Below are 25,498 nucleotides of genomic sequence, written 5' to 3'. Positions count from 1 at the left end.
AAGCACCATGCAAGCCCCTCTGGGGGTCCCCTGCAACTATCTGGGAGGGGTTAAAGGGTGGGGGTTGGGAGAAACCTGAGATCTACAAAGGGAGGTAGGGAAGGAGTCATAGAAATAGTGTTTGCTTTAAGATATCATCTTAGCATCCAGGCTGGTGGTCCCCGGTAGGCAAGTGTCACTGGAATGCTCCATCAGTGCTCTGGAATAACAGTCATCAGAAGCAGTCCAGGGGGCTGCTCCAAGACCCCTGGCCTCCAGCACTCAGCAGAGCTGGATGTCAATAAGGAGAAAATGACAGAGGGTCTCAGAGAAGTCGGAGACCCACATTTCTCAGACTGGGGAAAGTAGTCATTAGAGAGTTCAAGAAGTGAATTTCTGTTTTCACGGGAACAGACTGTGTTAATGAGAGGTAAAAACCCTCTGAAAACATAAGCTTTGCTGGTATTCTTTAAAGTTCCCACTACAAGACCTGCATGCTGGAGAGATTTAGAGATCAGGCAGGCAAGCCTGAATGGCCACGGTTGGTATTAGGAAAGTCATATTTCCTAGTTACATGGCAACTTCTACAGAAATGTGTGCTCAACATTTCGGAGAAAGTTGGTAAAGTATTTCCTCATCTCCCTAACAATCTTTGAGTACCTACTATTAACCAAGCTCCATGCTGGGTGTTCAGCAGTTCGTTGATAATGACAGAAAGTCACTAGCAGTTCCAAGACTATCAAAGAGATTTAAAAGACAATGGGGCTCAAACTTGAAAATACATACATTATTTAATGTGATTCAATAACTTTGTGCTGAGAAATGTAAGGTTCTCAGACAGGAAATGGAGCAGACTTCTCCAGTCCCCACTCTGATTCTTCACTAGCTACCATTTTGGTCAGTCCAGCGTGTTTCTGTATTTGCTAAGTTTTTATGTTTTTCTTCTTTTTTATTTTGATATGTAGGTTTGTTAGTTTTCTTTGTGGTTACCTTAACATTTACCTCTATTTTTCTAAGTGTAAACCAATCTTTTATTTCTTTATATAGCCTTGACTTCCTCTCCATATGAAAGTTCTCTGATCACATTATTTAGTCCCTCTTTTTTGTTTTAATGTTATCATCTTTTATATATTGACATCTCTGTTTCCCTATTTTCAGTGTTCTAGCTTGGATATATTTTTGTGACTTCCTTATCTCGGTTGATATCTGGTTGTTCTGTCCTGTGTTCTAGTCTTGGGTTGTCATCTGATGTTACTGATTTTCTAACCAGAGGACTCCCTTTAGTATTTCTTGAAATTCTGGTTTGCTTCTTACAAATTCTCTTAACTTCTGTTTATCTGGAAATGCCCTAATTTTGCCATCATATTTGAGAGACAGTTTTGCTGGATATATAATTCTTGGCTGGCAATTTTTTTCCTTCAAGGCTTTATATATGTCATCCCATTGCCTTCTTGCCTGCATGGTTTCTGCTGAGTAGTCCGAGCTTAGTCTTATTGATCTCCTTTGTAGATGACTTTTTGTTTATCCCTAGCTGCTCTTAAAATTCTCTCTTTATCTTTGGTTTTGGTAAGTTTGATTATAATATGTCTTGGTGACTTTCTTTTAGGATCTACCCTGTGTGGAGTTTGATGAGCTATGTGGATAAATACCTTCTCATCTTTCATAATATCAGGGAAGTTTTCTGCCAACAAATCTTGAACAATTCTCTCTATATTTTCTGTTATCCCCCCCTGTTCTGGTACTCCAGTCACTCGTAGGTTATTCCTCTTGATAGAATCCCACATAATTCTTAGGGTTTCTTCATTTTTTAAATATTTTATCTGATTTTTCCTCAGATAAATTGGTGTCAAGTGCTTCATCTTCAGTCTCACTAATTCTGACTTCCATTGCTTCAATTCTGCTCCTATGACTTTCTATTGAGTTGTCTAATTCTGAAATTTTATTGTTAATCTTTTGGATTTCTATTTGCTGTCTCTCTATAGATGCTTGCAGCCTGTTAAATTTGTCATTATGCTCTTGTATAACCTTCTTAAGTTCCTCTGTTGCTTTCTCTGTGTGTTCCTTGGCTTGGTCTGCGTTTTGCATGATCTCCTTCCTCATCTCTTGAAGAGCTCTGTATATTAATCTTTTGAATTTTACCTCCAGTAATTCCAAGACCTTCTCTTCCTCTGAGAGGTTTCTTGGTTCTTTGTTTTGGGAGCTTGCTGAAGCCATCATGGTCTGCCTCTTTATGTGATTTGATATTGACTGTTGTCTCCTAACCATCAATAAGTTATTATATTTATTTATTTTATGTTTAGTTACTGTGTCCTAGCTTCTTGTTTTGTTTTGTTTTGTTTTGATATGCCCAAATAGGCTGGTTGTGTGAGCTCCTTTGATTATTGGTGTCTTTGAAGCTCTCGTGTCTTGTCACCAGGTGGTTAAAGCTGTCACTAGGTATGTGAGCCCAGGAGTCTGTTTACTCTTCTTGTGTGGATTCAGCTCAGGTGTCCAGGTTGTCAGTCACCGAGTGTGTGGTTCAGGCTCTCACCTACATCCTAGACAGGGAGGGCTACATAGGGGTGATTGGAGTAGGCACAGGATCTGGCTGCAGTAGTGCTGCACAAGGTAGGGGGCTGATGGCTTCCCCTGAGTGCCTGGGTGGAAAGCGTGTGCCTGTTCCCTACAGTGCATAGGTGGGTGGGTTCTGCAGCCGGACTTTGGGCACCTAATGCTGTTGGCTGTAAGGACTGGGAGGCACCACATATTCTCGGACCCCTGACTCAGGTGGCTGGGTGGAGTGGGTGGAGCCACCAGTCCTCAGGCCCCTGATGTGAGTAGGTGAAGACACTGCTTAATGGGCAGGGTGGTGTTAAATGTCACAAATTTGCCACTCTTCTTTAGCTGTTGCAGTTGAAAATAGGCTTCAGGTATATACCCTGTTGTACTGTGCCAATGAGGGCTTATGCTATTGAAATGGGCCCACACATGTCTAGGCAGGAGTAAAAGGCATTCAAAGTTCATGGACCCCTTATACCTGTGCCTAGGCAAAGGGGCTGTGTCTGCCCTGAGTTCCTGGCTTAGGGGAGGTGGCAGATTATTTTTTCCTGTTTGTTAATTTGTTTCTTCTCCAAAGTCGAGAGAATGGCTTGGGGCACACGAGGGTCCCACTTCCGGCCCAGGGGGTACCGCAATTGCTGAAGCTGGACTGGGACTGGGGCAGAGTGGGGAGGGGGCAGAAAAATGCAAGAGAGGTACTTCCCAGAGCGGGGAAGGGTTTTTTTGATCTCGCATGGTAGGTTAGACTCTTGCACTTAACTTTTGAAGACTCAGTGTTGCTTCTCCCTGGTTCCAGAAGCTTGTGTAGACTCTCCGCTGCTCAGTTTCTCCCAGTGTGGAAAACGCATCCTGAGCGCTACTGCTTGCCTCAGCCCACATGCTCTGGCCAATCCAGCCTGCAGGGTGCTGACCAGGTCAGGTCTGGCAAATCCTCACTGCTTCTGAACTGTCTCTCTCTCCCCTTGTCACTCAGTGCAACTCCTCAAATTTGTCTTTGATGTTCAGGGCTCCTAGATTGTCATATATAATCAATTGATTTTTTTTTTTTTTTTGCGTCTTTGTTGTAAGAGGGACCACAGGAAGCATCTGACTACTCCGCCTTCTTGGCCCCACCTCTCCATCGTGTTTCTTACCCCCATCTTCTGGTAATTGCCCTCCATTACTTTTGGAGTTTTTATACACACACCATGTGTTCCTGGTGGGGTGTCAATCATGATGCCCCACTCCTCTAGGTCAGGGTAAGAGGGCATGAGACATAAATGTGGCCCATCATAGTACTTCATTTCCTTGGGCGATAGAAAAGAAAACCTAGGGGCTGGTATGTAATTCATGAAGGGCCAATCAGATTCCTTCCTTGATCTATGAAAATTGGGAGGAAAAGTGTTCCTTTTCTACTATGCTTCTTAAACCTGGACAAGGTAGCCTAGAGCTGAAGGCCGTCATTTGCCTGGCCTCATGAAGGAAGCTCACTGTAGCAGGAGCACATAAAGCTGACTCATGGGGAGAATAGGGGTGAAAGATGGAAGGCGAGTGAAAGGGAAAAGCCCAGAGTCAAAGTCATCAATATAGCCAGCATAACTGAAATAAAGAAAAGAGAAGTCAGAGGAGAGTCTGGTCTTTGCTTTGAAGACTCCTAAGGTTGGCCCAGTTTCTTATACACAGTAGGAACACAATACATTTTGGTTCCCTATCCTCTCTTCTTTCTTCAGGAATGAAACTTGATCTTCTTGTGTATGTCATGGCATGGTGACACACCCTACCTGGCATCATGTTAGGGTATTGTGCCCTCTGGAGGGTCACATGGGATCAGGACTCCATTCAGAAAACTTCAGGAAGGATAGAGGGACTTTCTAATGTCCTATTTGTTTGCATCCTCCCCCTTACTATTTATTGAGCATATACTATATCACAATGACTTCATTCATTCAACAAATATTAAATGCACCAACATTGTTGCTAGACACTTTAAATACATCATCTTCACAAAAATCTCACCCCATAGATAATATTATTATACTCATTATAGATGAACCAGCTGAGGTTTCAAAAGGCTACGTAATTTGCCCAAGGTAACACAGGTTGGTAAAAGTATGAGACAGGATTTGAATCCAAGCCTGTTCCGTTTCAAACATGAATGTTTTTATAACCAAAAAAAGCACATTGCCTCCCTTCTAGTTGGGGTACAGTCAGTGCCAGCTCAAGAAATGAATCATTATCATTCCTCATACAGAAGAGAATTATCCCACATCGGGCTCTGAGGGCCACAGCCATTTAGAGAAGTCAGGAATAAGAGGACCCAGTACTGCAGCTTGCCAAGGAAGTTCAGTTTGGGGAAGTGCTGTTTAGCATGTGTTATGGATTGAATTGTGTCCCCCAAAAATATGTGTTGTAAATCCTAACCCCTATACCTGTGGTTATAATCCCATTTGGGAATGGATTTTCTTTGTTACGTTAAGAGGCTACAGCGCGATTGATTAATGATTGATTACTTTTGTGTGGTCTTTCTAGCCATGATCTTGTAACGCCAACCCAGGAGATTGGCAGGATTGGGGTAATCCAAGGGGACTGGTCAGTTTTGCCTTAAAAGAGAGCCAATTCCAGAGCAGAGGAGAGGAGCCCACCACCACCAAGGAAGGAGAGACCAGCAGGAGAGACCCAGCAGCAGGAGACGGCGGTGGGCCTCCCAGCCCACGGAGAGAGAAAGCTGAGTGCCTCTGGGCAGAGACTGAGGGCCAGGGAGAGGCGTGCCTGTGAGTATAGCTGGGAGAGGCTATCCTGATGGAAGAACTGTATCCTGAGCATTCTTAAGCCTGAATTGTAACTGTTACTTCCCTAATAAACCCCATCATTGGGAGTATGGTCTGTGAATTCTGTGTGGCCGTTGCAATGAATTATTGAACCCAGTAGAGAGTGCTGTGGGAGGGACAGTTGGTGTCAGAATTAGTAAAGACGGCAGAGAGAGGAAGCTTGTCTGGCCTCCACCTCATGGGAGTCAGCCTTGCTCCGTGGATCCTGGTTCTCCTTTCCCCTGGTGGGGTTGGAGGAGGTCAGACACTGCCTCAAGCCATTCTTACAGAGGCCGTGTCAGTGTACGGTGTGTTTTAGGCCAATCATTTTGAGACATAAAAAGAGCAGATTAGGACAAGCAAGCAAGCAGAGATGGCAGAAGATAGATGGCACACCACATGAACACCAAGAAACCAAGGAGCCAGGACCTTCCCCAGAGCCAACCGAGAGAAAAAGCCTTCAACCTAGAGCCGGCACTCTGAATTCAGACTTCTAGCCTCCTAAATTGTGAGAAAATAAATTTGTTTGTTAAAGCCACCCACTTGTAGTATTTCTGTTACAGAAGCACTAGGTAACTAAGACAGCATGGCTGCCCCCAGCTCCAGGACAATACTGGAGATGAGGCATGGCTTAGGGGCCAGGGTCATTGACAGAAGGAGACTGAAGACAGAAGCTCACCACATGCTCTCATCAAGAAATATTACATTCAGAGATGAAACAACCCCTTTCAGTGAAGCATCTATTTTGTATCCTGGGCCTTAAAACATAAAGTTCACTCATTTTAATACTATGGCTCCAACAGATTTTCTGTACGAGATCACACACACAGAAATCAAACTAATTCAAGATTACCACCCGCTGCCCGTTCCTAACAAGAGTCTCTTCTTGCTTCTAATTAAACTTTTTTTTTCTATGAAAAATATCAAGATGCCACAAAAGATATCCTCTTCAAAAGGGAAAGTGCCAGGAACTTGGAGCCACGGGGTGCTATTTTCCCGTGTCCAGCTGAAGTCTGTTATCAGCCCTGAATGTCATGTCTGTGATGTGCCCAAAGGTCATGGGATTTTGATTCCTTTGAATAAGAGTGAACCAAATTCTGCCGCCAGCCATGAATGAGTATGCAGAGGCTGGTAAAAGGCTAGCAATCCAAAACACCAAACCCATTGCTGTCGAGTCAATTCCAACTCATAGCACCCCTGTAGGACAGAGTAGAACTGCCCTACAAGGTTTCCAAGGCTGTAATCTTTACAGAAACAGACTGCCACACCTTTCTTCTGTGGAGCAGCTGATGGGTTCCGACCCCAACCTCTCTGTTAGCAGCCGAAAGCTTAACCACTACACCAGCAGGGCTCCTCGAAACCAAACTCATTGCCATCAAGTCAATTCCAACACACAGCGAACCTATGTGTTATAGTAGAACTGCTCTGTCTAGTTTTCTTGGCTGTAATCTTTATGGAAGCAGATTGCCAAGGCTTTTTTGGGGGGTGCTGCTGGGTGGGTTCAAACCGCCAACCTTTAGGTTAGTAGTCAAGCGCTGAACCATTACCGCCACCCAGGGACCCCAAGTCCGTTCTCAACCTGGGAATAAGATTCAAAAGCCAGCATCATAGTTTGCACTGTCAGTGTAGTTTGGTGGGAGAACTAAGAAATGGCCATTCAGGTCCAGTTTCTGTCTTCTACACCTCAATGACTTAGGAAGGAAAATAATTTTTATTGAGAGCCCACTATATGTTAGGCACAGTAAAGATGTTCACAGACTCTCAGCTAGTCTTCAAAGCAATACTTAAAAGTGGGTATTATTTTCCAAGTGAGAATATGGAGAAGTTAAAAGTGTTATTTGCTTAATATCACACAGCCACAACATGCTCAAGTTAGAGTCTCCACTCAGATCTGTTGTTGTTGTTGTTGTTGTAAGGTGTCGTCGAGTCAGTTCCCATTCATAATGACCCTATGTACAACAGAACGAAACAGTGCCCAGTCCTGGCCATGCTCACAATCATTGTTACGCTTGAGCCCATTGTTGCAGCCACTGTATCAATCCATCTCATCAAGGGTCTTCCTCTTTTTTGCTGACTCTCTACTTTGCCAAGCATGATGTCCTTCTCCAGGGACTGATCCCTCCTGATAACATGTCCAAAGTATGTGAGACATAGTCTCACCATCCTTGCTTCTAAGGAACTTTCTGGCTGGACTTCTTCCAAGACAAATTTGTTCGTTCTTTTGGCAGTCCACGGTATATTCAATATTCTTTGCCAACACCACAATTCGAAGGTGTCAATTCTTCTTTGGTCTTCCTTATTCAATGTCCAGGTTTCGCATGCATATGATGCTATTGAAAAAAACCATGGCTTCGGTCAGGCGCACCTTAGTCTTCAAGGTGACATCTTTGCTTTTCAACACTTTCAAGAGGTCTTTTGCAGCAGATTTGCCCAATGCAATGTGTCTTTTGATTTCTTGACTGCCTCTTCCATGGGTATTGATTATGAATCCAAGTGAAATGAAATCCTTGACAACTTCAATATTTCTGTGTTTATCATGATGTTGCTTATTGGTCCCGTTGTGAGGATTTTTGTTTTCTTTATGTTGAGGTGTAATCCATACTGAAGGCTGTGGTCTTTGATCTTCATCAGTAAGTGCTTCAAGTCCTTCCTTTTCAGCAAGCAAGGTTGTGTCATCTGCGTAACACAGGTTGTTAATGAGTCTTCCTCCAATCCTGGTGCCTCATTCTTCTTCATATAGTCCAGCTTCTTGGGTTATTTGCTCTGCATACAGATTGAATAGGTATGGTGAAAGGATACAATCATGACACACACCTTTCCTGAGTTTAAACCACGCAGTATCCCCTTGTTCTGTTCAAACAACTGCCTCTTGATTTATGTACAGGTTCCTCACGAGCACAATTAAGTATTCTGGAATTCCCATTCTTTGCAATGTTATCCATAATTTGTTATGACCCACACAGTCGAATGTCTTTGCATAGTCAATAAAACACAGGTAACCATATTTCTGGTATTCTCTGCTTTCAGCCAGGATCCATCTAACATCAGCAATGATATCCCTGGTTCCACGTCCTCTTCTGAACCTGGCCTGAATTTCTGGCAGTTCCCTATCAACATACTGCTGTAGCTGCTTTTGAATGATCTTCAGCAAAATTTTACTTGCCTGTGATATTAACGATATTGTTCAATAATTTCTGCATTCAGTTGGATCACCTTTCTTGGGAATAGGCATAAATATGGATCTTCCAGTTGGTTGGCCAGGTAGCTGTCTTAGAAATTTCTTGGCATAGATGAGTGAACACTTCCAGCGCTGCATCCATTTGTTGAAACATCTCAGTTGATATTCCGTCAATTCCTGGAGCCTTGTTTTATGCCAATGCCTTCAGTGCAGCTTGGACTTCTTTCTTCAGTACCATTGGTTCCTGATCATATGCTACCTCTTGAAACGGTTGAACGTCAACCAATTCTCTTTGGTATGATGACTCTGTGTATTCCTTCCATCTTCTTTTGATGCTTCCTGCATCATTTAATATTTTCCCCATAGAATCCTTCACTATTGCAACTCGGGGCTTGAATTTTTTCTTCACTTCTTTCAGCTTGAGAAATGCAGAGTGTGTTCTTCCCTTGTTGTTTTCTATCTCCATCTCTTTGCACATGTCGTTATAATACTTCACTTTGTCTTCTCTAGCCGCTCTTTGCAATCTTCTGTTCGTTTCTTTTACTTCATCATTTCTTCCTTTTGCTTTAGCTATTTGACATTCAAGAGTAAGTTTCAGAGTCTCTTCTGACGTCTATTTTGGTCTTTTCTTTCTTTCCTGTCTTTTTAATGACCTCTTGCTTTCTTCATGTATGATGTCCTTGATGTCATTCCACAACTCGTCTGGTCTTCAGTCATTAGTGTTCAACGTGTCAAATCTATTCTTGAGATGGTCTCTAAATTCAGGTGGGATATACTCAAGGTCGTACTGCAGCTCTTGTGGACTTGTTCTAATTTCCTTCAGTTTCAACTTGAATTTGCATAGGAGCAATTGATGGTCTATTGATGTCGGCCCCTGGCCTTGTTCCACAGATGTAGTCGATTTGATTTGATTCCTGTGTATTCCATCTAGCGAGGTCCATGTGTGTAGTCGCCATTTATGTTGGTGAACAAAAACATTTGCAATCAAGAAGTCGTTGGTCTTGCAAAATTCTATCATGTGATCTCTGGCATCGTTTCTGTCACCAACTACTGATCCTTCTTCTTTGTTTCCAACTTACGCATTCCAATCACCAGTAATTATCAATGCATACTGATTGCATGTTCAATAAATTTCAGACTGCAGAAGCTGGTAAAAATCCTCAGTTACTTCATCTTTAACCTTAGTGGTTTGTGCGTAAATTTGAATAATAGTCGTATTAATTGGTTTTCCTCGTTGGCATATGGATGCTATCCTATCACTGACAGTGTTGTACTTCAGGATAGATCTTGAAATGTTTGGAAACCCTGGTAGCGTAGTGGTTAAGCGCTACAGCTGCTAACCAAAAGATCAGCAGTTCGAATCCACCAGGTGCTCCTTGGAAACTCTATGGGACAGTTCTACTCTGTCCTATAGAGTCACTATGAGTTGGAATCAACTTGATGGCAATGGGTTTTTGGTCAGATCTGTTGTAGCTTTCCATTATTTCCACTTAATTTCTGAGTCCCACTCTCCTCTCCTAGAAAATAGGGATGCTATTTCCTGTGTCACCTATGTCGTGGGCTTGTGAGGATCAGAAGAAAAGCTGACATGGATAACGGGCTTTGTAACTGCAAAGCTGCTGCAAGTGAAGGGTAGAGTGGGTGTGATCATCAGTCATAGTTCCCTTAGCCCATTGTAAACACCCACCATTGATTTCTGACTAAACCAGCTGCCATCAAGTCAACTTCAACTCATGGTGACCCCATGTGTGTCAGAGTAGAACTGCACTCCATAGGGCTTTCAGTGGGTGATTTTTCAGAAGCAGATCACCAGGCCTTTCTTCCAAGGCACCTCTGGGTGGGCTTGAACCTCCAACATTTCAGTTAGCAGTTGAGCGTCTTAACGGTTTGCACCACCCAGCGACTCCTAGTTTCTGACTAGTTCCTCTGTAATTAAGATCTGGCTGCTGTTTATGGTGGCATAGTGGTTAAGAGCTATGGCTGCTAACCAAATGGTCATCAGTTCAAATCCACCAGGTGCTCCTTGGAAACCCTATGGAGCAGTTCTATTCTGTCCTATAGGGTCGCTATAAGTTGGAATCGACTCGACGGCAACGTGTTTGGTTGTTTTTTTTGGTTTAATATGTGTCAGATATTCTATAAGGTTTTATCCTAGTTTTACAGTAAAGCAAATAAGGCTTAGAGAGCTAAGCAATGTGCCCAAACCCACACAATTAATAAGGGGCAAAGCAAAAAAATAACCCTTGTCTGCCTGAAAATAAGGCCCTATGCTTTCCAAAGGACAGACAGCCTCCTACCCACATTTACCTGAATCCCTACCAAAGATGCTGACCAACCATCTCTTGGGTGCCTTTCTGAAAAAGGGCTTAGGCACACACACACACATCCCACTTCATCACTGTTCTTCCTTCAGGCACTCCCTCTTGATCCCAGGTTATTTTTAATTCCATAATTTTGACCCCCAAAAGTTTTAAGCCTTAGTATATACCTATTATAAAAATAGGATTAGAATTATGACAACATTGGTAGTTTTTGTTGTTTTGTGGTTGTTGTTAGGTGCCATTGAGCCAGTTCCGACTCATAGCGACCCTACGTACAACAGAAGGAAACACTGCCTCATCCTGCGAAATCCCCACGATCATTGCTATGCTTGAGCCCATTGTCGCAGCCACTGTGTCAATCCATCTCATCGAGGGTCTTCCTCTTTTTTGAAGACCCTCCACTTCACCAAGCATGATGGCCTTCTCTAGGGACTGGTCCCTCCTGATAACATATCCAAAGTACGTGAGACAAAGTTTCATCAGCCTTGCTTCTAAGAAGTATTCTGGCTGTACTTCTTCCAAGATAGATTTGTTTGTTCTTTTGGCAGTCCAAGGTATAACTGATTTTTAGCTAATTTAAATTTTCTAAACGGCACTGTTCAGCTATTTTCAATTTACTTCACTTTCATTTTACTGAAATTACTTTCACTTATTGCTTCTGTCATTGGGGTTATTCTTTGGAAGCCATTACCTTTTTTTTTTAACATCAGAATGGAAAAATGTGAAGACAAGGGGAATATAAAGAGATACAGATTAGCAGAAGAGACGCATGAAGGAAAGACAAAAATTGAAAGGTTGTTTTACTGTTGTTAGTTGTCATTGAGTGGTTCCAACTCATGGTGACTTTACGCATTACAGAAAAAAACGCTGTCTCATCCTGTACCATCCTCACAATTGCTGGTATGTTTAAGCCCATTGTTACAGCTATTGTGTCAACCCATCTCATGGAGGGTTTTCCTCATTTTTGCCAACCATCTACTTTACCAAATATGTTTTATTGATGTTGTTGGTGTTAGGTGCCATCAAGTCAATTTTGACTCATACAGACCCTATACCCCGTTGCCGTCAAGTCGATTCTGACTATGGGACAGAGCAGAACTGCCCCACAGAGTATCCAAGGAGCAGCTGGTGAATTCGAACTGCCAGCCTTTTGGTTAGCACAGAGTAAAACTGTCCCATAGGGTTTTCTAGACTGTAATCTTTATGGGAGCAGATCGCCAGGTCTTTCTCCCATGAAGCAGCTGGGTGGGTTCAAACTCCAGCCTTTTTGGTTAGCAGCTGAGCACTTAACCATTGCATCACCAGGGCTCCATTTTATTGATGGAGGATCAAAATGTTCTCAGGGTCCAAGATGGCCAAGTATAAACAGTGGGTTCAAATGATGGGATCAAAACATACTTCTTTGTTCCTATGAGAGAGAAGAATAATTGATTCTGGGCTTCCTTTCCTCCTCGAATTGCTAGGGAAAGGAAGTAGTTCATTTCATTATGGATGAAGAGCAGAACTTGTCACCATCCTCAGCCCTCACCAGGCAGGAAACAGTTAAAGGGCAAATGTAAACTTCAGTGAATACCAAAGGCCTTTGAGCTAGCTCCTCCATCTTCTCATCACCAACGAGGCTCCGAGGCTCCGGTGTGACTCAGCACAGAGTCATCCTTTCCAGTCAAATCCCTGACATCTCCATTCAACCCAAAGTGAGGCAGAACACTTTATTCCAATCTCAGTGCCAGACTCGCTCCTGGCTGAGGTATTGAGAGCCTCAGAGCAATTGCTCAGTTTTACAAACATCTGTGTCACTTAACCTCATGGACTCCATTTGTTTATTTTCAAAAACAGAAGGAAGACTATGTCGGCCATATTTCACTGGATCAACCTTATTAGTGACACTTTAATGCTGTGCCATTTTGGGACATCTTGCACTCAAGTTGCCAATGCAACAATGGCCAAACTGAGACAAAGGGGTTGAGGGAAGGAACTGAAATGTCTTTAGTGGATTCAAGGGGTAGTAACTGTGTTTCAAGCAGCATGGATATTCTGGGTCAAGACTCAGTAATACGATCTTAAGTGGCTTTCTATACCTCAGAAACGGAAGGAGAGTGGATGTAGTGCAGAAACACAATGGCTACTTTTGGGGGGCACTATTGCAACATGCAATTTTGAGTCTTTTCAGTTGTATTTCAAATCACTCAAATGCATTAATAGTTCTTTCTCAAAAGACATTAATAGACTGTCTCTGTGTCTGTCTGCCTCTCCGTGCCTCTTGGTCTCTCATCGTCTCTCTTCTTTTGTACATTTGTCTCTGTGTTTGTCTGTTTCTCTGCCTCCCAAATGTAAAGAGTTCAGTAACATGGCACACTTGGACTTTGACACTGCTCTTCCACTTAGCAGTCTGTGATCTTGAATGTCACTTTCCCCATCTTTAAAATGTGATAGTAATACTGATCTTTTGAGTTGCCATTAGGATGAAATAAAACAGTATACAGTGGGCAACTCAGTTGCTCGCTCCTAATAAGTGCTCAGTAAATGCTAATTCCCTCTTCTATCTCTAATCTAACCATTTGTGACAAAATAGAATCCTACCAATCTGGTGGGTTTCCTCTAGCATGGCCTGCCCTCAGCCCACTTTCAGATCAGCCAATAGAGCTGTGACAGGCTGAAACCATTTTTCATCCAGTTGGTCTCCTTCCAGTCATTTCACGTGGCCTCTTGCTGTAAATCAGCCTGGAAAATAAATGTCCCCAATCCATCAGTGCCCTTCCACCACAGGCCAATTTGAGCTACAAACCAGACAAGCTTGTTAATGGCCACTGAAATACATTCCTGCAGCCCAACCTGGAGACCCTTAGCCTCATATTTACCAGCCCTTGTCCAGAAGAAGTTCACCTATGACAAGAGTGATGGAAGCATGGGCACAAATCTGACTCACAGTTGGGGGACCACGCAACCTGGTTTGCCTAGGACAGTCTCTGTTTTCTCCTGCTGTCCTGGAATAATTATTAAGAGTGCTCTTTTCACTCTCAAAAGAGCTCAAGTTTGAATGATAAATTATAGAAGCTGTCTACAGAAATCAAGAATAATGGTTTAGATAATAATAAACCAGGTTAGATAATAATAATGATTTAGATAATAATAAATCAGATTCCGACTCATAGTGACCCCATGTGCGTCAGAGTAAAATTGCGCTCCATAGGGTTTTCGGAAGTAGGTCGTTAGGCTTTCTTCCGACGCACATCTAACTGCGCTCAAACCTCTGATCTTTTGGTTAGTAGCTGAGTGCGTTAACCATTTGCCCCACCCGGGGATAATAATAGCCAGTATTTACCGACCACTTGCTATGTGCCAGGCATCTTCATAAATGTCTTTATATATTGTATTTCATTTAAACTTCATTACATACACTGCGAAGGGAAATACTATTATCACCTCCATTTTATAGATTTCATAGATTAGGAAAATAAAGTTTAGTTTACCCTGCCCAGATCCCTTTCTGGCTGGTACACCCAGCCCCCAGCTGCTGGAAGCGTTGGCTGCTCATGGCTCAGACCTGTCCGTTTCTCTTGGAGAATTGCCCTCAGTCAAACAGAAGCCATCTCTGCTTGAGAGGTTTCATGCCCCAACTCAGAGGGCAGCCCACAGCCAATGACTGACTGTTGGGGGGCACAAAATGTCACCTCCTTTGCTTCAAGGTGGGACTGGCTCTGTGGTTTGATTCATGCTCCACAGCTCCTAGTGGGATACAGCTGAGACCACAGCCTTGCTTAGCTCCTTTCTTTGCCTCATCCTGCTTCCCTCACTCCATTCCCCTGAAAGTATCTCCTCAATAAAACGCTTGAAATAGAATCCCTGTCTCAGGCTCTACTTCTAGGGGACTGGCCCTAAGACTCCCAGGAAGCAAGTGGCAGAGCTGGAATTCATGTCTAGGAAGGTCTGACTCTTAATTACTAAGCAGATGTGACATGATACTGCTTATATTATATACTACAAGATTAAAATGGTAGCCTCTATGTTGTCAGGTCACCAAAAAATATATGTCATATAGGTATAGATATGACAGCAACCAAGTCCTGGGGTGGTGCAAACGGTTAACGTGCTCAGCTGCTAAACAAAAGGTTGGAGGTTCAAGTCCATCCAGGCACCTCGGAAGAAAGGCCTGGCAATCTACTTCTGAAAAATCAGCCATTGAAAACCTGATGAAGCACAGTTCTACTCTGACACATATAGGGCCACCATGAGTTGGAATCAACTTGACAGCAACTGGAGATGACAACAACAATGGTAACCACTGTTTACTGAGTGCCAACAATAGGCCAATCTCCATATTGCATCTAATCCTTTCAACAACATTGTGAAGTTCAACTTATTATATCCATTTTGCTGGGAAGCTCAGAGAAGTTAGAAGATATGCCCACCAAGGTCACGCAGATAGGAAATGGTAGAGCTTAGACTTACATCCAGGTCTGTCTTTCTCCAAAGGCCACACTCTGTTTCCACTTGGCTTTTTGAGCCACTGGTTGAGTAAATTGTTTAATGAATAGTTGGTGAAAAGAGTCCCCCATCAATGATGTTCTGATAATAATTTAGACAGAGGGCTCCGATACTCTCCCCACCCCCAATGGCTCTTTTTGAGCTGCATTTGATCAACAATCTTTGCTCTCAGTGGAAAACCATGCTGCTCTGGGAATAACCAGAGAATGTTCCCTTTAGGCAGACATAAAAAAGAGCCAAGAGCCATACTCATTGGAGAAAGGGAGAACAGCAAGCTTTGATGTCGAAGGTTCAGAGATGTGAATCACATTTCTTGTGGCTTTTCCACAGAGGGGGACAAAATGGAATAAAAGGAAAACAGCAGAGCTTTAAGAAGAGAGAATCAAATCCTAACTTGACTATTTGTGTAATATTTAGGCAAATTACTCAACCTCTCCAAGGGTCAGTTTTCTCTTCTGTAATATGAGAACAATCCTCACTGGATTATATATAAATGAGAGAAAGTAGATGAGATAGAGTATGTATTTCCCCTGCCTATTCTCTTCCATTTCCATAAAATTTATAGAGTAACCAACTTGGACCCTCCATTCCAGGTCTGCATAATGCTAGTGCTGATGCTTTCTTCCCAAGCAAAAATCGTACCCTGTTTGATGATAAAAGGTTTCCATTAGAAAGAGAGAGCCGATAAAAGAGGGACCTTCAGCCAGGAGACCATCAACTGATTCATAAAAATACAGAATGAGTCATCCTGGTTCCAAAGGCTAAAGCTTACAATGAGCATCTTTGGCTAACCAATCCTAGCCCAGTGGACGAGGAAGGGCTCAGCGGGCAACCTTCTCAAGCCTCTTCCAATCCCCCCTTGCAAAACCGATTAACTCTGCTTCCAGCTTGGCAAAATGAAAATCAGTACTGTAATACTGTATTCCAAATGCCACACCCTCCCCCCATTCCTAGTTGGCTTTCTGAGCAATGGGGGTGGCAAGTCTGCAGAGAGAGAGAGTGCGTGTGTGTGTGTGTGTGTGTGTGTGTGTGTGTGTGTGTGTGTGTGTGAGTGCAGCTCCACTGAAGAACAGGCTTGTAAGTCTGGCTTTGAAAATCAATCTCCTGGCCTTCATCTTGACATTTATTATTTCAAAACGCTTTAGTTACTATTAGCATCTATGCAGTTAGCATAAAGCTAGAGAACACAGACCTATTTACAATGCAAATAACTTCTTTCTCTTTTAAAAGTCGCTTCAACATTTTCACTCTCTGAATATATACACGAGTCCTAGTACCCAATCCTCAATTTGGATGGAAGGATCTATACATATTAGCAGAGTGCTTAAGAAAGTAGAGTTATCAGTACATGGTTTTGATTTTACAAGGCAGAAGCTCTTCCACCAGCAAGTAAAGAAAAATAATTCAATATTCTCCCCACCAAGCATCTTTCCTCAATCTAATCCTTCAGAAATTTCTTATTACGGGCACACTGTGTGCCAAGCACTGCGCTGTGCAGAGAAAGCAGAGAAAGCTTTGTCTTCTGGGATCAACCAGCTCAGTTCAACAAGAGTTAACAAAATAGAACTTGTTTAGGATTCCCCAGTTTGCAAATGCTTTTTCCCTTGTCCTGAGTTCCCAGAGAGAGGACCAAGAGTTGGGTTAGAGTCCAGCACACCTGCGCATATGAGACACTAGCCAGATATCAGTGTCCACTCTTTTCACCAGCTGCCTTCCAGTCTGCCAAATGAAACCTGCCTCTGCTCTCAAGGTAGCAAAGGGGAGAGCAATTGCCTCTGCATTTTTCTTGCATCTAGATAGGTCTCAAATTCTGGGTTTCAGGTCCCGAATTCTGAGAGCTGGTAAGCTAGCTGCTGCTTTAGGGACCGTGTCTGTTGGGGGCTCTAACGAACGGAAATGGGACGGGAGAAGGGATAGGCCCGTCCGGTTCTGATAACCAAAGGGTCAGCAGTTCGAATCTGCCAGGTGCTCCTTGGAAACTATGGGGTAGTTCTACTATCTTACAGGGTCGCTATGAGTTGGAATCGACAGCCACGAGGTTTTTTTTTTTTTTTTTTTTGGTACTCTGGTAACAGCACGTTCCCTTCAAGAGTTTGACATTGCTGCTTGAATAGAGAAGTCAGAGTGTTATGTTCAGCCATAGACCCATAGGGTGAACCCTCCCCAGAACTTCAGGAAAATGATCATATAGGGCCAGCACCCAGAGAGGCTTAAACACTCGGGGAATCCCAGCTGGCGGGTCAGGGGAAGGTCACCCAGCGAGAGTGGGAATAAAAGCCCTTCCTGAGAGCCAGGCTCCTAAGATGAGAGCAGGAGTTCTAAGGGCATTAATCACCTCCCCCCTTTGGAGAAATACAGAAGATGCTAGTGGGGGCAGGGGGCAGGGTTGAGCGGCAGGCAGCCTTGGCTTCGTGCCCCTAGCCGAGCTTTGATGCTCGGTACCCAACCCCCAGCTTTTCAGTTCCCTTATCTAGCAGGCCACAAGAAGGGACATGTCAGGGGAGCAGGGGCACGCACATCCCCAGCCCCAGCACACAGGTTAAAAGGACCCCAGTATCAAATCCCAGCCGCGCCACTGAGCGGAGGCTGGGTAACCTTGGCCAAATAACTCGCTGTCTCTGATCTTCGGTTTCCTCACTTGTAACGGAGATAATGATGATACCTAACTCATGGGGTTCTTCTCGCATTGCCATCGAGTCGATTCCGACTCATAGCGACCCTATAGAACATAGTAGAACTGCCCCATAGGGTTTCCAAGGCAGACGAAAGCAGACTGCCACATCTTTCTACCGCAGAGCGGCTGGTGGGTTCAAACCGCCGACCTTTCGGTTAGCAGCAGAACGCTTAAACCGTGTGCCACCACAGGTCCTCCAGTGGGGTTCTAGGAGGTATTAAATAAGATCGCATATGTAAAACTCTAAAAAACGCGGTTGGCACACTGTAAGTCGGCGGTTATTATTGTTTTAAAACATCTTATCAACCCCCTGTGCTGGCAGCTGAGCTGTCCCACCTGGCGGAAGGCTGCCGCAGCACAACCTTCCAGATCCCGAGACTGGGCACCACCATCGCCATCCCCACTCCCCACCGCCAAGTGCTCACGGTCTCCTTTGGTCACCCCTACGTCTGGCTTGGAGACAGAGAGCCACCTCTCAGCATCCTCCTCTGCCGGACGCGGGCTGAAGGGAGGCTCCGAAACCCTGATGAGGGTACGGAAGGTGGCCGGAGGCAGCCCCGCCGACTCCGGGCTCTGGGGCGCGGGCGCCCGCAGGGGCTCTACCCCAGGCAACGTCCCCTCCTAGAGTGTCCCACCCCTCCCCCGGAGCACCGAGCGCGCAAAGAGAGAAAGCGAGAAAGGCGTGGATACTGGACCAGGCTTTGACGCGGATCTTGAGCTCGCCGTCCTGCGGCTCTGGCATGGCCTTCCTGGTGACCCGCAGCTTGTTGAGCCCCCCGAAGCCGGCCAGCACCACTGCGCGCATCTCCTGGGCGTCCCCGAGGCGGTGGGAGCCGCCGCCGCCTTCCGCCGGCTCCTTGCCGGCCTCCTTCTCGATCATTTGCTGCGTCTCCTCCGCCTTTTCCACGCCTTCCTTGGCCATGGCGCGCGGGATCGCCGGGCGCACGGGCTGCAGCGGCTGCGACACGGGGCCTCGGAGCTGCTCTCCCGCGGGTTCCTCCTGTTGAATGTGGGATGCTCGGCTGTGCAATGGCTGCAGCCTAGGCGAGCGGCGCCGCGGTCCACAGCCTCCGCCGTAATCCTCGCAAGAGCCGCGCCCACGCCCGCGCTCGCCGCACCTCCGCTCCCTACCTCTAGTCCCTCACCGAGCGAAGCCCCAACTCCACTTCCTGAACAGGTCTCAAATCAGGCTTTTGATCGCAGGCCCAGACCTGGGTTTGCCCAAAACTCGTAAATAAAACACTCAGAGAGACCGCCCAGCCCTCCCCCTATGGGCGCGGTACTTGGTTATATACGTTGCAGGCTCCGGCGCCTTGAAATGGGCAGAGATGAATGTCTGGGCCGGGAGGATGCCTTCTCGAGACAAGGTTGCCTCCTTTCCCACCGATGTGCGTGGGCTGGCAGGATAGCCGGGAAATTGGGCTGTTTCCCAAACAGCTGGTCCTGGCTGGAAGGGCGGAGAGGGGAGCGGGAAACTAGAGACCCCACTCAGGGACCGAAGAGGGCAAGTCCAATCCCGAGGTCTTTTCTCTCTGGACCTGCAGGGTTAAGATGCGCTTTAAGGGGCCAGCGCCAGGGGCGTCCTTAGATGGCTAACTCTCACCAGCCGCACTATTGCAGGCCTTTAAAGAGGCTCCAGAAAAGAATCCTGTTCTTATTCGGACCTCCAGACCATGAATGCGCATCGCCTCCCAACAGTCACACAAATGCGCACGCACATATACGCCACACACATATCCACAAGAGGGATAACCCATTCTTTGTTTTGTTTTGTTATCAGCCCTTTGGGGGAAAAAACTCACGGAAAAACTTGGATTTTTCTAGAAAAAAGATGAGGGAGCGCCTTGTGGCAGGTTAAGGAAAAGAATGTGGTTGAGGAGTGATTAAATGTATATTCCAGTTGCTGTGCAGCTGCTGCCAGCCTTGGAATTTTGGGCGACTCATTCAGCCTTTCTGAGTCTGACCTTCCCTCATCCATAAAATGGGTATATTAGTTTTGTTCATTTGCATCGTGCTGGTGCTGGGGGGAGCCCTGGTGGCCCAGTGGTTAAATGCTTGGCTGCTAAGGAAAGGTCGGCAGCAGTCTGAACTAACCAGCCCCTCTGCGGGTGATAGATGGTGGCAGTCTGCTTCCGTAAAGATTTACAGTCATAGTGACCCTATGGGCAGTTCTGTTCTGTCCTAAAAGGCCACTATGAGTCAGACTGACTCAACAGCAATGGGTTTGTTTGTTTTGCGGGGATGCTGGGGTGAGTATGACTTTGATGCACAGTCCTTACCCAGGGAGGACACAGTCAACAAATAGGTACATCACAATGAAGGGTATACACTGCTCCTCTCTCCCTGTGGCTCTCTAAACATCCTGGCCTTCTATTTCTCAGAAAGAGAGTTATGCTCCCTCCTACCACAGGGCTCTGCACCTGCTGTCCCCTTGGCCTGGAATGTATGCTCCATTTCCTTCCTCTCGTGTTAACACCTACATCTGCTCTCCACTCACCAGGCAGTTCCCGTGGAAGCCTCTCCATTCCACAGGCTGGATAAGTGGATAAGCATCCTTTATTGGAAACTGTTAGTTTGTAACTAAAGTCTCTTTTATACGATGACCTGGTAGTATCTGTTTCCTTCATTCAGCTGTAAACTTCATCTGGCATGGCCATTTCTGCTTTTCAATTCCAACATCGTCTGACCAGGGTTTAGCACAGTGATTGGCATATAGTAGTATATGCGCAGAAAACGCTTGCTGAATTAATGAATAAGTCAATAAATGCAGATACTATTGTGGGAGCCCAGAGAAAGGAGCCAGTAACTTGCCCAAGGAGTTAGAGAAAGCCTGATGGGGGTGGGCGTGGGGTGGGGGGATTTGAGCCAGACCTTGAAGGATGAGCCAGGTACTTCAGGCAGAGAAGGCCACATTCAAACAGGCACAGAGGGGGCAGGTGGAAGGGATTTTAAGAAGACACTAACTAGTTCTATGTGGTCTGAGCATCAGCTATGTTGAGCAATCACTGGAGAGGGGGCTGAAAGACTGGTTGGAACCAGTTTTTGAAAGTGTAGACTTAATCACAGAGGTAATGGGCTCCCAGAAGACTTAAAAAACACAATGGCATGGTATTATCAGAACTGCATTTTAGGATGATAACTTTGGCAGTAAGTGGGTGATGGATTAGATGATAGAGTTACTGAAAGCATGGAGAGCAGTAAAGACTATAGTATAGGCCAAAAAAAAAAAAAAAAAAAAGAGAAGAGCCTCAGTGGAAGCAATGGCTGTGAATGGAAGGGAAGGGGTTGAAAGTAGGCTGAATAGACAGAGCTTGGTTAGTGAATTGAACATTTCATTGCAAATCAAATTCCTCAAATTATTAACCCTGATTATATCATGAGATACAGTGGTTTAGTCCGGATTCTGTCCTGAAAGAAGGATTTGAGTGTGAGTGGTTTATTTCAAAGTTGATCCTGGGAAGCTGCAATTGGGAAGTAAGAAAAGCGAGACAGGGAAGGGATACAAGTCGATATGAGGTGCATTAATGAGCAGGTTACCACGGTGGGAAAATGGGGTTCAAGACCACAGGGGACCCCTGGGACAGAGTATGGAAGAATCCTCAAAGTTGTTCCACCTGAGGTTGTGAGGAAATAGAGATATTTATTCACCACCTTTCAGCCATGATTGTCTAAGGGCTATTCCTGGAAGTGCTAACTCCCTGGCACTTCCAGCCTGACCCAAGTACCTGGGCTGAGAGAATCCCCAGGCAGAGAATGCAGGTGTTCTCAGCTGGAGGCCATCAGCTTGAATGGTGAGTTCCAAGAGGATATGGGTTTGGCAGTGATAACATCTGCAATATATGTTATTGTTTTAGGGATGTCTATTGTTCTCGACAGAAACCCTGGTGGAGAAGTGGTTTTAAGTGCTTGCCTGCTAAGCGGAAGGTTGGTGGTTCAAACCCACCCACTGCTCTGCAGGAGAACAATATGGTAGTCTTCTTCCTAAAGATTTACAACACTGGAAACCCTATGGGGCTAATGTAGTCTGTCCTATAGGGTTGCTATGAGTTGGATTGACTGCAATGGGATTGTTCTTGATAAGGAGCCCTGGTGGTGAAGTGGTTAAGCACTTGGCTGATAACCAAAAGGCCGGCTGTTTGAACCCACAGATTCCGACTCATAGGGACCCTATAGGGCAAAGTAGAACTGCCTCACAGGGTTTCCAAGGCTGTAATCATTATGGAAGCAGACTGCTGCATCTTTCTCCCATGGCGTGGCTGGTGGGTTTGAACCACTTAGATTTTGGTTAGCAGGTGAGCGCTTAAGCACTGTGCTACCAGGGCTTCTGTAAAGATTACAGCCTTAGAAACCCTATGGGGCAGTTCTGCTGTGTCCTGTAGGGTCACTATGAGTCGGAACTGACTTGATGGCAAGGGGTTTTGGATTGTTTTCTACACTTTAGGTACGCTTTGTCATTTGATTCTTAGAATAACCTTATGAGGTAAGAACTATTATGCTTACTTTATAGAAGAGGAAACTGAGTCTTAACAGGATGAATTAATACACTCAAAGATACATGAACAGTGGTTGCATGAGATACACAAATGATTCCAAATCCATGCTCTTAACAACTCATCCAAACCAAAAACCCATTGCTGTCGAGTTGATTCTGACTCACAGCGACCCTATAGGACAGAGTAGAACTGCCCCATAGGGTTTCCAAGGAGCTCCTGGTGGACTCGAAGTGCCAGCCTTTTGGTTAGCAGCCATAGCTCTTAACCACTACACCACCAGGACCAAACCCTGTGGCATATGTTGATGTTCTGTGCTCTTTTCTTGGCCTTCTAAAAATCTCTGTTCCACCAAGACCCCTTGCCTTTGTTCTGAGGGTTTCCCTGTGGCATCGGTAAGGTAAATCTACTTTGTAGTCAGCATTTTTAAGAGAAAATTTGCCCTGCAGGCAGGGATGGTTTACCCAATAAGAAAGGTAGCATGGGTTTACTTGTGCTTACTTACTAATTTGTAGTGCACAATTTCACCTGTTTTTCACCATGGCAGACTACACACTTCAATCTACTTCTCCAGTATTTCTGTAGAAGTGTGTAGTCCATCCAGAAGGTGGTAGAATAAACTTCCTATCCATATCTGTTAGGACCACTCATATGTGGGAAACTCTAGCTGTGTCAGAGAAAAAAAAATGAACTGATATTTATTCATCACCTTTTGAGTGTTGTCCATATGCCTTTGCTGAGTACTAGAGATACAATGATGAATAAGACAGACATATTCCCACGCTTAATGGAGCTAGAAATCTAGCCAAGGAGGCATATATTGACTTAGGCTGGGTTCCCCCAGATGCAAATGTTGAGTCAAGGGTTTGAGTGCAAATGATTTATTGGAGAGTTGATCTCAGGAAGCACTAGAAGAGTAGAAATTTGTGGAAGGAGGGAAAGGAAAGATATCAATACAAGGTGTGTTATCCAGCAGGTTATTGCCATGGCAACTCAAGTTAAATCCTGCTGGGAAACACTAGGAGACAGTGTAGAACACACCCCAGAGATATCTCAATCAGGAGGCAATGTAGGCAGAGTATCCATCAGCTCCTGTTAGTCCTTGGTTGAGGGCTGCTTCTGGGGGACACTTTTCGATTGCCCTGCGCACGGGCTGGTTGGGAATTGGCAGGCAGAGGAAGCCGATGACTTGCAGATGGTTGCAGTTGGAAGCCACTGGATCATTGTGCATGAAAATGGTGAGTTCCAAGAGGGTGTAGGTGGGGTATGAATGGTCTCTGCTACAGATATTAAACCAAAAAAATCACATAAGTAATTAATCATTCACCAGTATAAGGGCTATAAAATAAAAATATAAGATGCTGTCTGCAGGGTCAGGGAAGGCCTCACTATCAAAGTAATGGTAAAATATTAGATTCAGTTAAAAATCACAGAAAACTCCAACTAAAAAAGTGACTTAAAGAAGATAGAAGACATACAAAGGTGGTATGGAGGCTCCACAAAGTCATCAAGATTTAATGTTCCTTCCAGCTCTGTGCTTCAACCAGATAAAGGATTGGCCTCCCTCTCATGGTTCAAGATACAGCCATCATACCCATGTTCCAGGTAGAGGATGGAGATAGGAGGGAGGGGGAGAAAGGCCCACACAATTCTTTTTAAGGAGACTTCAGGAAGTTCCCCACAATACATCTACTTACCTCTAATTGGCCAGAGCTTAGTTGCATGGCCACATCCTGCTGCAAAGGAGGCTGGGAGTTGTACCTTTTTCTTAGTTAATTGACAGTGTCCCAGATAAAAGCCAAGGTTTGTTATTGATGGGGAAGCAGAGAGAGGATATTGGGAGGTATAGCAGTATCAGCCACAGATGCCACTGAAGGATGTTAAACAAATGACCCAATATGTGGAGAAAAGAAGGGAGCCCCCATTCACAACCCCCGCCACACAAAAAAAAACCCACAACGTAGCAAGTCCCTGGGATTCAATGCTGCCCTCTCAACACCTCCTCTAAGAGATGTTTCTGTTGGATTTTTCTCTTCATAGGAATTCAACTGCAATTTTATAATAAAAATCAGCAGGAAAACTCAATTCCCTTTCCATAACCAAAAGGTGCTAGTCATAAGACTTCAAAAAATTATTTTAACTCTTTATTTACCTAATCATGTATGAATAGAATTAGAAACATTTTACCTGCTCTTAGTCTTTTATCTTACTGATTGTTTAGTATCATTTGGTAAACACAGCAGGCCAAGTGAGAAGGAGAATATACTACATAGGACTGAGTGAGGAATTTAAATCAAGATAGTTTATGTTTTTGAAGTCTCTTCAAGCTAAAAGATAATTTCTGAGTTATTTCTTTTACCCCCCTTCCTTTGAATATTATCTAGGGTTTTCCCCCTAGTATGAAGCTGTTTGATTTCTTGGAGGAATCATTGCTACAATGATGCCTTCTGCTTCTTCCAAACACTGCAGAAGACTGTTTTTTCCCCATAGTAGTTTGATACAGATCATTGTGATTAATGGTAATGGGATGGGGATGTAAAACTCAAGTTCAGAAGCAAACTAGGCGTTTGTTCCTCAGATGGGATCCAAGAGAAACCAGAAAGCATCTCTCCTCCCATTTTGTTTTTCTTACAAGCTGAGAGCATCATTCTATAAATCAGAATGAAACAACATTTCAGCTAACCCAGTCTCTTATTTCCCTGATGCCTCTGGTTTGAGCTAAGAGCTGATTTCACTGTTTTCCTTTATTACTATATTGGCTAATTCCCAGATGGTTGGGGCTTTCTTAGAGTAACCATTGTGTGAAACTACAAAATCTTCATGTAAACTGAAAATGCTCAATATGAGAAGGACACATTTTCCCTTTTCTGTTCTAAGGTTAGGAGGGTCAAACCCCAGGTAATGTGGAAAATCTCTTCAAGGTCAGAGATCCTGCCCTATTCGTTTTAGTATCTTCCCTCCTCTACACAGAGCTTAGCAGAACACTTTACACAAAGTAAATGGGCAAGAAGTGTTGTCCATCCATCCATCGTCCATCCATCCACTCA

General features: G+C 44.6%; 1 protein-coding gene across 1 annotated transcript in view; it reads right to left on the bottom strand.

Annotated features, from left to right (window-relative positions):
* VAT1L (vesicle amine transport 1 like) overlaps positions 1–18,964 on the bottom strand; it is a 190,338-nt gene extending 171,374 nt beyond the window's left edge. The window contains exon 1 of the mRNA XM_004377705.1: positions 18,657–18,964. Coding sequence (XP_004377762.1) covers positions 18,657–18,883 — 227 coding nt within the window. The 5' untranslated portion in view covers positions 18,884–18,964. The remainder of the gene's footprint in view (positions 1–18,656) is intronic.
* Between the last annotated feature and the right edge of the window lie 6,534 nt (positions 18,965–25,498).

This window comes from Trichechus manatus, unplaced genomic scaffold (assembly GCF_000243295.1).
Source record: "Trichechus manatus latirostris isolate Lorelei unplaced genomic scaffold, TriManLat1.0 scaffold00053, whole genome shotgun sequence".
Classification (NCBI taxonomy): Eukaryota; Metazoa; Chordata; class Mammalia; order Sirenia; family Trichechidae; genus Trichechus; species Trichechus manatus.
This window is presented reverse-complemented; position numbering and strand designations above follow the sequence as displayed.